The sequence below is a fragment of the Passer montanus genome, unplaced genomic scaffold (genome assembly GCF_014805655.1).
Source record: "Passer montanus isolate IOZ18808 unplaced genomic scaffold, ASM1480565v1 scaffold59, whole genome shotgun sequence".
NCBI classification, from domain to species: domain Eukaryota; kingdom Metazoa; phylum Chordata; class Aves; order Passeriformes; family Passeridae; genus Passer; species Passer montanus.
In genome coordinates, this window is record NW_024370926.1 from 847,237 (window position 1) to 860,761 (window position 13,525).

Below are 13,525 nucleotides of genomic sequence, written 5' to 3' on the forward strand. Positions count from 1 at the left end.
GGTTTTAAGAAATAGGTTTCAAAAAAAAGCAAGTTAAAATTCCACATAAGGCACCCCCATTTCAGTATTTTTTGACATGGATACAACAGAGCAAACCAGGGAGTTCCCAGGCACGTGGAGCTTCCCAGGAGCACCAGTTTTCACTTGGAAGTTGGCATGAGGAAGATGGATTTGAGTTGGGGCTGAAGTGACCCCAAAACCAGCAGCAAAGCAGTTTGGGACTGCAGAACTCCCTCATCTGTGGGGTCCAGCACAGCTGAGGAAGTTCTGCTTCCCCCAGGGACAGATCCCACCTCCTGCCTTTCCTGGCAGATGGAGAAGTGGCCACAGCCACCCCCGGGGAAGAGGTGTCAGAGCAGCTCCTGGGATCCCTCACAGCCAGGATCTGCTCTGGCAACATTTCAGGATAAGAACAACAACTCACAGGCTCAGAGTGAGCAGCAACAGCACTGAGAACCCAGCTGCTGAACCCCCTCAGCTCCCAAAACCTCTCCCTCCACCAAAACACCAACTCCTCCAGACCCAACAGAGACAGACCATGAAATGAAACACCCTGAAGTGAACGAGGTGAATGTGATGTTTATGAACAATAAGCAGTTTGCCTCAGATGGGCTCCCAAGGCTTCCCGCAGCGCCGGCCCAGGTGGGAATCCTGAGCCACCATGGGCTAGTTCCCATTTTCCTTCCCACAATGCTACACAGAACCAAAACTGCAGCAGAGAAAAACAATGACCCCCCCAATCCCCCCCAGCAGGTCACCCTGGAGCAGAAACAAGGTTTAAGTACAATCCACATGATCCAACCGCAGAGGTGTTGGCTTCGTTTGACTGTATTTAAATAAAATTAAGCATTTAAAAAATTAACAGGAACTACGATTCCCTGGCAGTGCTGACACCGAGCCCAGCCCCACGAGGCTGTCCCCACCCTCCCTGGGCCATCTGGGGGTGTCACACAACACGAGAAGCCACAACATTTTCACGAAGCAACGTAACCAAAAAGAATCCCAAGGCAGCTCCCAGCCGGAATGCGGCTCGCGGGCCGAGGTCCAGGTGATCCCAGGGAGGAGGCACCCAGGGGGGTGGGAGCACAGGAACACGTGGCTGTCCCACTGCAGCCCCCGGGCTGGGCAGTCCTTGCAGGGCCCTGCAGCCCTCAGAGCTTCTTGAGGCGACTGTACATCTCCCTCTTGCTCTTCTCGCCGGCCCAGGTGCGGCTCTTGGTGCGGAACCTCTTCAGGTCCTCCTTGAAGTCCTTGTGGTGCATGGGGCGGTAGCTCTGGGGCTCGCAGAAGCTCTGGGGAAACACGAGCTGGGGTCACCTCAGTGGCGATGCCAGCACCAGCAGCCACTGCAGCAAACAGGGACAGACCCCCCTTCCCGGCAGGACACACAGAGCCCGGCGAGATTCAGGTTACAGCCACCAAAACGAGGGCTTTGTGTGCAGGGCTCTCGTCCCAGATTCCCTGGCAGACAGCACACTGGCTGAGCTGGCTGAGAGTTCACCTCGCAAGGCACAGACTGGAAGATGTTCCAGCTCAGCTGGTCGGAGCAGGGTGGCTGATCACGGCAAGGTCGTGGATTCAGGGACCAACGATCACTGCGGGTCCCCTCCAGCCCCGAGCATTCCATGATCCGGGACAGCTCCCGGCTCCCAGGGAGCTGCCCTCGCCTGTCCCATGCTGCCACCTTGAGGCCTCTCCTCAGGACAACCCAAAAGCCACAGGGACACCCCAAATCCCGGTGTCACTCAGCCCAGGGCAGGCAGCAGATGGCAGGGAGAGCCAAAACTGGGCAGCACTGCCATCAGCTGCACTGCTGGGAGAGCCAACATCCCCCAGGGAAGGGGCTGACAGCCCCATCCAGCTGGCCGTGGACAGGTATCTCCCACCTCCCAGCGATGATTGGAAGTGTGGGGTCTGAGGAGGTGAGCAGCAGGACAGATCCCAGCAGTGCTGGGACCATGGAAATGCTGCAGGAGCAGGAGCCAAGGACAGGAGAAATCCAAGCCCTGAAGTGCTGGGAAGAACTGGGGGGTGGGTTTTAGTTTCCTTGTCTCAATTAGAGGCTGCAAACTCCAAGCTCAGGTTTTCAATTTGGCTGGTTTAGGACTGCACAAGACCTCAGGTTTCCATTCATTATCCAGCAATTACTGTCAAGCCCTGTCTTCTCCCCTGCTCTGAGCAGGCTGAAATCCTTTCTCTGCGTGACAGATTCTTCTAAAGGGGCAGAAACCACTTCTATTTTATTTGAGACAGGTGGAAAAGCCCTTCAGCTATGGCAGGAAGGCAGCTCCAAGACACAGAACAGGCTGAGCTGCTCTGGGAACAGCCCAATGAAAGAGAGAGAGGAGGAAAAGCCCCCCAGCCAAAGCACTCTGCCCCAAGAAGTTTGAGTAGGAAGAAATTAATATTATTTATCTGTGTGTGACAGAGACCATAAAAAGGCTTGAGTTGGAGGGATCTTAAAGACCTTGTTCCATGCCCTGCCATGGCATGGACACCTTCCACTGTCCCAGGCTGCTCCAAGCCCCTTCCCACCTGGCCTCAGACACTTCCAGGGATGAAGAATCCACGTTACCCACCTGGCACCTCGCAAAGAAATCCTTGTAGCCCCCCTTGAGCACGTAGAGCTCTGGGTAGTGCAGGTTGGGGTACTCATTGCTCAGCCTGTCCTGCTCCCTCACAAACCGGCACCTGCAGCAGGGAAATTCCCGTGTTAAATCCCACACCCACCCAGTAACTCCCAAAGCTGCATCCACATCCCTCAGAGGAGGAGCTGGAGCTGCCAGGGAGAGCCTGAGCAGCCCCACAGCCCAGAGGGTTTTCCCTTCCCCTCTGAACATTGCAGTGCTGCAGCCCAGGCCCAGCACGGCTCCTCAAGGCTGTGCCAAACCCTGCCAGGGGTGACAGCCACCCCGTGCACAGCAAGGGGAGCCAGCCCAGGCTCTGCCAGTGGGAGCTGGTGCCAGGGAGAGGAGCTCACATGCGCGGGCCCCGCTCCGAGGAGAACTCGCAGTGGAACACCACGATGACGCGCTTGTCCTCCGACGGCGGGATGGGCTTCTTCAGCAGGAAATTCTGCACCTCCTCTTCCATGTGCAGGTTTATGGCACCCTGCAAGGGCAGAGTCCAAGCACTGAGCGGGAGGGACAGCCACGAACTCATCCCACGCCCTTGGGAACCAATTCCTCATCTGGGTTTGCAGGACAAGTTCTGGAACCCTCTCTCAGCACAGCTCCAAACCCCACCAGAGACAGCCTGGAACCCTCTCTCAGCACAGCTCCAAATCCCACCATGGACACCCTAGAACCCTCTCCCAGCACAGCTCCAAACCCCACCAGGGACACCCTAGAACCCTCTCCCAGCACAGCTCCAAACCCCACCATGGACAGCCTGGAACCCTCTCCCAGTACAGCTCTAAACCCCACCAGGACACCACGGACAGTCTGGAACTGGCTCTGTGATTCCTTCCCAATCTCCCATCCCTCCCTGCCCTCTGGCAGTGGGAGCCATTCCCTGTGTCCTGTCCCTCCATGCTTTGCCCCAAGTCCCTCTCCAGCTCTGCTGGAGCCCCTCTAGGCTCTGAAAGGGGCTCTACCATCACAAGGTGTCTGGGTGACCTGTTCCTGGTTATGTTTTACACAGCCATTTTTCCTTTGAAGTGATTGAAATGAAGTTTAGCATTCCAATTTTAGCCTCCTGAGATATGAGGACGCTGGACACCGAGTGTCACATCCTCCTCTGGAACCTCTGTCACCCTGAGGGCCCCTCCTCTGCTTACAGAGAGCAGAATGTCCCCTCTTTGGAGGGAGCAGCCACTTCATGGCCCACATGTGGGCTCAGTGTCCAAACCCAGGCAGTGGGTGAGCACGGCAGGATCCCAGAGGGGCCCCTCAGCAATGACATATCCACAGAGCCTTGGATAAAAATCAGCCCCACAGGGATCCCAGTGACCCCAGGCTGCAGCTTCAGACCACCTGCACTGCTCTTATGAGGCCAACATACCTTGATGTGCCCCCCTTCATACTCATAGGGGTATCTACAGTCAATTATCACACACTGCTTGATGAAGCTCTCAAACTTCCCAGTCAGCACAGACACAATCTGAGAAAAAAAACCAGAAGAAGCAGAGTTCAGTTGTTTCAAGCCATTTTTGTGCTGTTCCCCAACACCCACTAAAGGATTTTTCTGGCTCCCTTGGAGCACTCACCATTTCGGAGTCGATGTATTTTAAATCTTGATGTTTCCCATCGACAGTGTCAAATAAATAACTCTGGAAGAGAGAGGATTGAGAAAACTCCAGCTGTGAGTCACGTGGGTGACAGCACAGCATCCAGCAGTTCACTCCCTAACAGATACTCTGCTGGCCAGAACCTCTGCAGGAGTTAAAGCTCCTAAGAATGCTAAAATCAGGCACAGAATTTCATTTTTGGCTCCTACACTAGAGGATTTTATAGGGCTTTAACCACACGTGGATCAGTTTGTGTCCAACCTGGGCCATCCCCTTCTCACCAAGGGCCTCTCCTGGTTGTTTGAAGATCAAGGAATTGTTAAGGTTGGAAAAGACCCCCAAGATCAAGTCCAAAGAAGCAAGGCAGGTTTATGAGGGAACAGAAGAGCCTCTACAAAGGGAAGTGTTTTTCTGGGCTGGTTTGAGACATCCCCACCAAGAGAAGCCCTTGAAACACTTCATTCAACACTTGGCCATGGAATCTCTGGAATTACCTTGGAGAAGTCCCCGATAAGGTCCCTCTGGTCACTGTCCAAAATGCTCTCAATCTCTGCTGTGGAGGGCTGGGTCCTCACCAGCTTCAGGCTCTGCAGGACACAGGTGAGAGATCCATGAGGGCAAACACGTCCCATTCCCTGTTTCCCACAGCTGACAGCTTGGAGTGCACTCCCAAGCCCTGAGCTGCCCCTCAGGGCAAAGCTCAGCTTCAGGACTGTGGAATCCACCTGGAAAAGCTCCCACCAACCTTCAGAAACCAGACCCCAACTCTGCATCTCCCCTCATCATTCCTGTGTCACAAACTGGATGCTGAGCCACCAACCGTGGAGTCCTCGGATGTTCCGGGCAGGCTTTTCCTCTTCTTGCTTTTCCCTGGAGAATTCTCCTCCTGGGACCTCTCCATCCTTTTCTGGGTGGTTCTTCCTGCAATGCTTGACATGGATGAAGAGCCAAAGAGCCGGCACCGCTTGGCCTACGAGGGAGAAGAGGAGTTGAGTTGTCCAGCAAAGGTTTACAAAAGAAAATAAACACAACTCAGGCTTTCAGATTATTCCAGACTTGGCCTCATTTAAGGCACCACCACTGCAGAGCAACAGGGGGCTGTTAATCTGAATTATCCAGGCTTTGCATTTCCAGTAACACTTGTTACTGGGGAAGCTTGGGGCACCATAAGCAAGATAAAGAGCCAGCAAAATGCTCTACATCAATTAGCAGCCAATTTATCAGCAGATGAAGGAGCTTTCTGCTGGAGCTCCTTTCCCAGTCTGTTATCAAAGCATCAGGTTACAGCATTCCAGGTGAGTCCCTGCAGAGTGAATTCCACATATGCCAAGACTCTGATAAGGGAAGTCAAGATCTTCTCACATTTATGAAGTGCAAGAAGAAATTCTATTCCTATAAAAACACCAATAGTTCCACACTGACAAAGTCTGCCAGGTGAGCTGCTCCAGAGATAAGGGAATTGTGCAGGGGGTTATGCCAGGGCTTGTTCTGTTCTAGGGGTGCAGGGACAGTGGGATGGCACAGCCCCTGTCCCTTGTGGGGACACTCACCCGACTGTCTGCTCTCCTCATGACCAGCGGGGCCGTCCAGAGACTGGACACGTCTGAGGGCATCTCCTCGTGGTTCTGCAAGAGAGGGCAGCTCCTGCTCACCCCTGTCACCAGGGGACACTGCAGGGACAGCTCCTGCTCATCCCCCTGAGCATGGGACACACTGCAGGGACAGCTCCTGCTCACCCCTGTCACCAGGGGACACTGCAGGGACAGCTCCTGATCATCCCTGTCACCATGGGACACTGCAGGGACAGCTCCTGCTCATCCCTGTCACCAGGGGACACACTGCAGGGACAGCTCCTCATCATCCCCCTGAGCACAGGACACACTGCAGGGACAGCTCCTGTCCCCCTCACCAGGGGACACACTGCAGGGACAGCTCCTGATCATCCCTGTCACCATGGGACACTGCAGGGACAGCTCCTGCTCATCCCTGTCACCAGGGGACACACTGCAGGGACAGCTCCTCATCATCCCCCTGAGCACAGGACACACTGCAGGGACAGCTCCTGATCATCCCTGTCAACATGGGACACTGCAGGGACAGCTCCTGATCATCCCTGTCACCATGGGACACTGCAGGGACAGCTCCTGCTCATCCCTGTGACCATGGGACACACTGCAGGGACAGCTCCTGCTCATCCCCCTCACCAGGGGACACACTGCAGGGACAGCTCCTGTCCCCCTCACCAGGGGACAGTTCCTGTCCCCCTCACCAGGGGACAGTGCAGGGACAGTCCTGCCTGGCTCAGGTGAACATTCCAGCTGCACTCAGCTGCCAGAGCAGCCTCAGGGATTTCATTAACTCCATCATCAGTGCAGTTCTTAAGGAAATAATGGAACTGAGCAGAGCCATGTTGGAGAAGGTGAGTTTATCAATTCATTGATTGATTAACACAGATGAGCCTCCTGGGCTTTAAGCATTTCAGATTCCTTTGCAAACAGTTTTGTATCTAAGTGGCTCAAAGCAATCATCACCTCTGACTTTTTCAGGAAGTTTCTAAAGAAAAATGCCAACTGTCCAAATAATTCCCTCAGTTCTCAAACTAAAAATAATTCCCTTGTTCAGACCCCAAACAAATCCCACTGGCTGCTCTAGGAAAGAGCATTTATAAGATAAAGACACCCCAGTGTGAGTTAGAAAAGATGATGAGAACTAATTAATCTCCTTGTGGGAGATGCCCCTGCCCATGTGAAGGGGATTGGAGCTGGATAAGCTTTAAGGTCCCTCCCAACCCAGAGCAGTCTGGGCTTCTGTGATTCCCAAAAACCCAGCGTGGTGCAGTCTGAGCACCCTGCCTGCAGCCAGAGCACACCAGGCAGAGCTGATTTGGGGATCTCCACCCCACCCTCTCTGCACACACCTTCAAGTCCTGGTCATCCAGCAGCTCCATGAAGCCATCATCATCCTCACTCTCCGAGGAGGGCAGGGAATGCTGCTGCAGGAAGGCTGCCCTGGAGTTCTCCTGCTCCCCAGAGGTTGTTTCCCCCACGGGCAGCTGAGGGGAGACAGAGGGGGTTTAACAGCATTCCCTCTGCTCCCTGCAGGGTGCTGCAGCCAGGGAGGGGCTCTCTGCACTCCAGGGAACACCGTGGTTGTCCCAGCCCTGAGCTGCAGCACAGGCAGGGATCAGCAGGATTCTGGAAGGGCTGCTGGATCCAGGGAGCTGAGACAAGGCTTGGCCTCCAGCTGTTTCTGTACAATGATTTTTCACTTGCTTTTTCTACACAGGGTATGAATAAAGTACATTTTCTCCATGGATGCCACATCTGGACACAAAACCCAGCTGCATTTACAGAGTTTGGTTTGTTGTTCCAAATGCATCTGCCTGAACATTCGGTATCAACTTTACTGATCATTTCAATCCAAATCAATGTCCACACTCCCTTCCCTTACTGAGCAGAACCCCAGCTCTGTCCTGACTTGTCTTTCCCAGAACAATGCTTCAAATTTCTCATGAGCCAAAGGTGAGAAGAATTCTCTTATCTGGCAGATAAATAAGTTTTTCTATCTGGCACCTGACTGACATCACCACTTCAGAAAGAACCCTGATTTGTTTATTTTGATCCCAGAGAATTAGGTGAGAATTAGTTGAAAAGAACCAAGTACCTGAGCTGGAGATGAATTCTGCCTGGCTCCAGGAACACCCCTTCCATCACGGAAGCCACGAGAAGCTGGTTTGGTTGGCTTCTTGAACTCAAATGATTCCTGAAATAAAAAACACCAAAACGATCATTTTACCAAAATTACCAACTCTGTTAAGCTGCTTGGATCCTTTTATCTTTTCCATTTTGTTAAACTGCCTGACATTTTGGATTTCAGCTCCTTGCTGCCAACAGGAATAGGCTGAAAGTGAATGTTTTCAAATTAAAGATGTTTCATCTAACACAATCCAGCATTTATGCTCTTGGCATCACCTACAGGCTGCAGGGCTTCTCTATCCCTGTCAGTGAATTCTCTGCAGAATAGATAAATCATTCCTGGAGGCAGGCAAGGCTTGTCCCAGCAGCCAGGGCAGATCCAGGACATGGAATCCAAGAGGAACCAGGGCTCCCCATGGCAGCAGTGGGGACAGCCAGGGGTGACCTCCCCAAACCCCTTCTGGGGGCAGCTCCTGCCCAGAGCAAGCAGTGGGAACAGATTTTCCTCTGCCACAGCCAGGAAGGAGTCAGGGTCAGTGGCACCAAGGCAGAACCAGGCAAAGTCTTCCCAATTTTTATTCACCTGCCAACAGTTTGCAGCCACTCCAATGAGAGCTGCAAGTTCCCTTCAGGAAAACTGAGCTAAAGGTGGTTGTGCCTGAAGAACAGCCTGGCAGGGAGCAAGTGAAGCCTTTCCCATCACATTCCCTGTGCAGGGATGTGCTGATGCAGCTGTGCCTCCCCTCCCACAGGCATCAGGAAAGAGCACTCACATTTTCCTTGTTTTCATCCTGTTCCAAAGGCTGGAAAGCATCAGTGTCCAGAGAGTCAGAGTGGTTTCTCTTCAGAGCAGGGCTGGAGCCCAGCAGGCTTTGCTACAACACAGAAGGGACAGCTCAGGACTGTGCATCAGCCCTTGCACAAGCACATCTCAAGCACTAAAGGGTTAACAAAGGCTGGAAAGCCTCTGACTACAAATTCTGCACACCCTGTGCAGGAATCCTCTGCTGACATCTTGGTACAGGGACCAAAATGTTTCAGTGCACCAGTGATGGAGCCACACCAGGGAAACTTCACACTAAATTAAATGAGATTGGGAATTTACAAACTGCAGTTTTGACATTAAGCACCCCAGCAGCTGGTGTTGAAGCCAGAAAACTAACAAGCATTCAACCAAAACCATGCTAAATCCTTTAACATGTATAAAACATCAATCCCACTCTCACTTACTGGCAGGGAATGGATTCTTCTGAAAGGTATTCGAAAGCTACAACGAAAAAACCAAAATTTATTTCAACATTTTGCTTTAAAAGGCAGTGACATGAACAGAAATCACCCCCCAATTCCATAATCTAAAAGAGACAATGAGGAAGAATTTAAAATGGAATTATACTTACTTCAGCCTGCTGGATTTGATTGCTTTCTCAAACCTAAAAGCAAAAAGATCAAAGGTTGCACTAGAAGGTCTCAGAGGTCTTTCCCAAATTAAATGGTTCTGTGGTTCTTAAGGCACAGACTGGAACCAAATGTTAAAAATGCCATTTAGACAGAGCTTGGGGCAGCCCCAGGCTGCAGGCAGGTGCCAGGGCCGTGTGGTTGGCACAACACCCTGCTCAGAGGCAGCACTCCATGCCCTGGGCAGGGCCAATCCCAGAATTCCAGCTCTGGAGCAGCAGGAAAGCCCTCCCCAGGCTCACCAGCCCAGCTTGGTTAAAATGATGCCACTCACATGTCCTCCATGGTGTCGTGTGAGGTCGCAGGGCCAGGAGAATCCAAAGCCAAACCTGCAGAGGAGACACAGAGTTCCCACTGATTTATACCCAGGGAGCATCACAACTGCTAAAGATTTCCACAGAAAGACCCAGGAAATTCATGTGGAAAGTCCCACCTGCAGCCTGGCCTCAGTGCTGAATAAATTATTCTAACAATTTATTTTTAATAAAATTTAAATAATAATTTTAATTTAATTCTAATAATTTTAATAAAATTTTAAATAATAATTTTAATTCTAATTTTAATAAAATTTAAAATAATAATTTTAATTCTAATAATTTTAATTTTTAATAAATTTTAAATAATAATACCCAGGAAATTCATGTGGAAAGTCCCACCTGCAGCCTGGCCTCAGTGCTGAATAAATTATTCTAATAATTTATTTTTAATAAATTTTAAATAATAATTTAAATTCTAATAATTTTAATTTTTAATAAAATTTTAAATAATAATTTTAATTTAATTCTAATAATTTTAATAAAATTTTAAATAATTTTATTTATTATAATACATATTTATTATAGATTATAATAAATAATTATAAAATAATTTTTTAGACTAAATTAAGAACTAAATTAGAGTTACAGCCACTCCCCACTGTGGGGTTTGGCTGTGGATCAAGCACCAGTGCTTGGGGAAAAACAGGGAGAATTTAAAAAAGCCCCCCAAGACCTGCCTGAGCTGTCACATGGAGCAGAGTGCTGCCATTAGCATGGAATACTCTGTTTATCCACCACACACCTTGATAAACAATTTAATCCTTTAGGTTTTTTTTCAAGCCATGCTTTTAGTTACACCTACAAAGAAATGTTGGGCTCGTTCCCAAATTTTAATTTAATTCTAATAATTTTAATAAAATTTTAAATAATAATTTTAATTCTAATTTTAATAAAATTTAAAATAATAATTTTAATTCTAATAATTTTAATTTTTAATAAATTTTAAATAATAATTTTAATTTAATTTTAATAAAATTTTAAATACTTTTATTTATTATAATACATATTTATTATAAATTATAATAAGTAATTCTAAAATAACTATTTTAGAATAAATTAATTACTAAATTAAGAGTTACAGCCACTCCCCACTGTGGGGTTTGGCTGTGGATCAAGCACCAGTGCTTGGGGAAAAACAGGGAGAATTTAAAAAAGCCCCCCAAGACCTGCCTGAGCTGTCACATGGAGCAGAGTGCTGCCATTAGCATGGAATACTCTGTTTATCCACCACACACCTTGATAAACAATTTAATCCTTTAGGTTTTTTTTCAAGCCATGCTTTTAGTTACACCTACAAAGAAATGTTGGGCTCGTTCCCAAAAATGAGCAGTCAAATGAATGTCCTGGAATTAAGGGGAAGCACAAAGCAAGCACAGCTTTACAGCCCCAGAGCTTCCAGACACATCCAGAGTCACTCCAGCACAGATCCCTGAGGAGCCACAGAAAGGGAGGCTTTGGCAAGGCTGGTTGCTCTGTCCTGCTCCAGGGTTTGGGAGCTTCAGCACTTCACAAAGGTCTTTTTTAGGCTGAAAGTGCCCTCAAAATGGGGCATAAATCCAGGTGGAATCAGTAATTTCCCTGAGCTGAGGCAATGAAGCACCAGAGAGAATCTACAAGTTATGGGGTGAGAGCTTATTTCATTTTCAGTGGTGAAACATCTCGTGTGAAAAACAGGAAATCCTCCCAGGAAGTACCAGACCTGAGGGGTTTCAGACCATCAACCAGCTCCTGGTAAGGGGAGAGCACAGGACAGAGCCACTCACTGCCACAGTTTGGGTTTAAACAGAAAAAACACAGTGAGGACTTGTTTTCCCTCCCTACTGCTCACAGGCTCCAGGACAATTAAAGCAAAATTTAAAAAATTTAAATATTCACAGCCCAAACCATGAGCTGCAGAGGTTTCCTGGGGGATTTTCCAGCTGCCTCCCTCCTTCCAAGGGCCAGTTCTCTCTCCAAAGCCCAGGTGCCATGTAGAAGTGCATTGCTTTCCAATTCCTAATGAGTGTTTGTTAATTGAGGCAGCCCCACCTGAGTCTGTGGACTCTGAAGACGCTGATCTGTGCAATCCATTTTTGGTTCCCACCTCTTGGTCCAGGTTTTCATGCTGCCTGGAAAGGAAAATTTGGGATTTGCTTTAAAAGCAAGAAACAACACTGCAGGTAGGTACAGCCTGGATTTCCACCAGAGTGGAAATCCTTCCTGGAACTGCAATCCTCTCTCTGGCAGCCACCACTTTAATTCAGGTTTTGCATAGAGAAAATTGCCAAATTTCTAATTCAAACCCATTTTCATAAATAGTTACCTCCCAAATTTTGTTTTTTCTGCTCAATTTCAGTGCTGAGAGAGAAGAAAATCATATGGAGCCTCACATATGTAAGGGAAAAGCTACTTGAGTGAGGCTCCAGCACGTGGTTAATTAACCAAAAAAAAAAAATGTAGCCAGGGCCACAAAATCAAAGGGCTGAATAACTTCCAAGGGGGGCACTGCCAATGGTTTGCAGGAATCCCAGGAATCTGAAGGCAGGAAGGAGCATAAAGCAGGTGGTGGCAGAAATGAGAATGACAGAAAACCAACGAATAAAACCCAGGAGGGTCATTGAGACCGGGACAAAACAGGAGCCACACGAGGGAGGAGCTGTGGCAATAATGGGATTAGGGGAGCCCAGAGAGCAGCAAAATGGAGCAGGAGCAGCTGCAGGGCACAGCCTGCAGCACCTGGGAGAGGAGCAGGACGAGGAAGGGGCACAAAGGGATTGGTGGGAGACAGGGAAGGGCAGGGGAAGGTGTCCCAGAGCGTGCATCCGTGTGGGATGGGGGCAGCAGGAGAGCACCAGCAAAGGGGTGGGGGGCCCTGAGGGACACATGGAGGCGTGCAGGGTGGGAGGGAGCGAGCCGAGGCCTCGTGGGGAGCAGGGACAGCTCCGGGAGAAGGGGTGGGAGAAGGGGGGCTGCCCGTGCGGGGAGCGGAGCAGGCAGGCCGAGCCCTCAGGGGGAAGGGGCCGCAGAGACCCCCGGGGCCTCCCCTGAGGGCTGGGGGAAGGAAAGGGAGAGCAGACACACTCCCGAGGGCCTGGCGAGCTTAAAGGACACACTTAGGGCTTCGGGGTTTGAGAGGGGCATAAACACGCCCCGGGGGTTTGGGGTTTTTTTGGGATTTTCTTTTTTGAATTCCATCAGGCTTCGCCGCGCGGGAGGGAATTACGGGGGTGGAGGGAACGGAAGGAAAACGACTCCAGCAGGCCTTGGGGTTTTTTATCTATGGGGGAGCCTCCCTGCGCCTCGCTGCGGGGCCGGGAGGGGAAGAAAATGCTCTGGAGAGGGGGAAAAGTGCCCGGGAATGGGGGGAACAAAGTGCCCGGGAATGGGGGGGACAAAGTGCCCGGGAATGGGGAAAAGGACAAAGAATCTCTCTTGGTGCGGGAGGTAAGGCCTCCACACCTCGCTTTTTTTGGGGGATCACGACAGCGGCAGGAAAAACGAGAGAAAAGGGAAAAAAAAGGAGAGTGCCCGGGCCCGGACTGACCCGCGCCCCAGCTGCTCCATGGTGAGGCGGAGGTCCGAGACAGGCGAGAGCTCATCCTGAAAGAGCGCCTTGACCACGGCGGGCGAGGCGGGGGACGCCGGCGAGAGAAGCAGGAGGCGGCGGCGGTGGGAAGCGCTCGGGGTGGGATCCATGGGAGTGGGACCGGGAATGCAGCGCAGCCGTCCCGTCCCTGCCGTCAGCGCGGCCGCCGCGGCGTTTTGACCCCAACCGGTAGCCGTCGCCCGCTCCGAAGCTGGCGCCAAACCGCGGCTCGGCCAATCAGCGCGCGGCGCCCCGCGGGGGGCGG

General features: G+C 50.7%; 1 protein-coding gene across 2 annotated transcripts; it reads right to left on the reverse strand.

The window, feature by feature from the left end:
• Positions 1-559: 559 nt before the first annotated feature.
• On the reverse strand, positions 560-13,494 carry CDC25A (cell division cycle 25A). 2 transcript variants are annotated; one of them, XM_039726600.1, is made up of 16 exons: positions 13,219-13,490; positions 11,724-11,803; positions 9,653-9,707; positions 9,321-9,353; positions 9,154-9,190; positions 8,697-8,798; positions 7,892-7,990; positions 7,146-7,280; positions 5,779-5,853; positions 5,049-5,198; positions 4,723-4,815; positions 4,208-4,270; positions 4,003-4,101; positions 2,981-3,111; positions 2,580-2,691; positions 560-1,292 (listed from the first exon to the last, which is right to left on the reverse strand). In XM_039726600.1, the coding sequence occupies exons 1-16, from the start codon at positions 13,368-13,370 to the stop codon at positions 1,152-1,154; spliced, it is 1,557 nt and encodes a 518-aa protein (XP_039582534.1). In that variant the 5' UTR covers positions 13,371-13,490; the 3' UTR covers positions 560-1,151. The 2 variants fall into 2 exon arrangements, with proteins under 2 accessions (XP_039582534.1, XP_039582535.1); XM_039726601.1 differs by lacking the exon at positions 7,146-7,280 and having other exon boundaries at positions 13,219-13,494.
• Between the last annotated feature and the right edge of the window lie 31 nt (positions 13,495-13,525).

Coding starts and splice junctions, on each gene's coding strand:
- CDC25A (XM_039726600.1), bottom strand. CDS start 13,370: ATGGATCCCACCCCGAGCGCTTCCCACCGCCGCCGCCTCCTGCTTCTC. Junction 7,281..7,891: donor AGAATTCATCTCCAGCTCAG/GTACTTGGTTCT, acceptor GTCTCCCCTCAG/CTGCCCGTGGGGGAAACAAC. Junction 5,199..5,778: donor TGAGGAGAGCAGACAGTCGG/GTGAGTGTCCCC, acceptor TCTCCCTCGTAG/GCCAAGCGGTGCCGGCTCTT.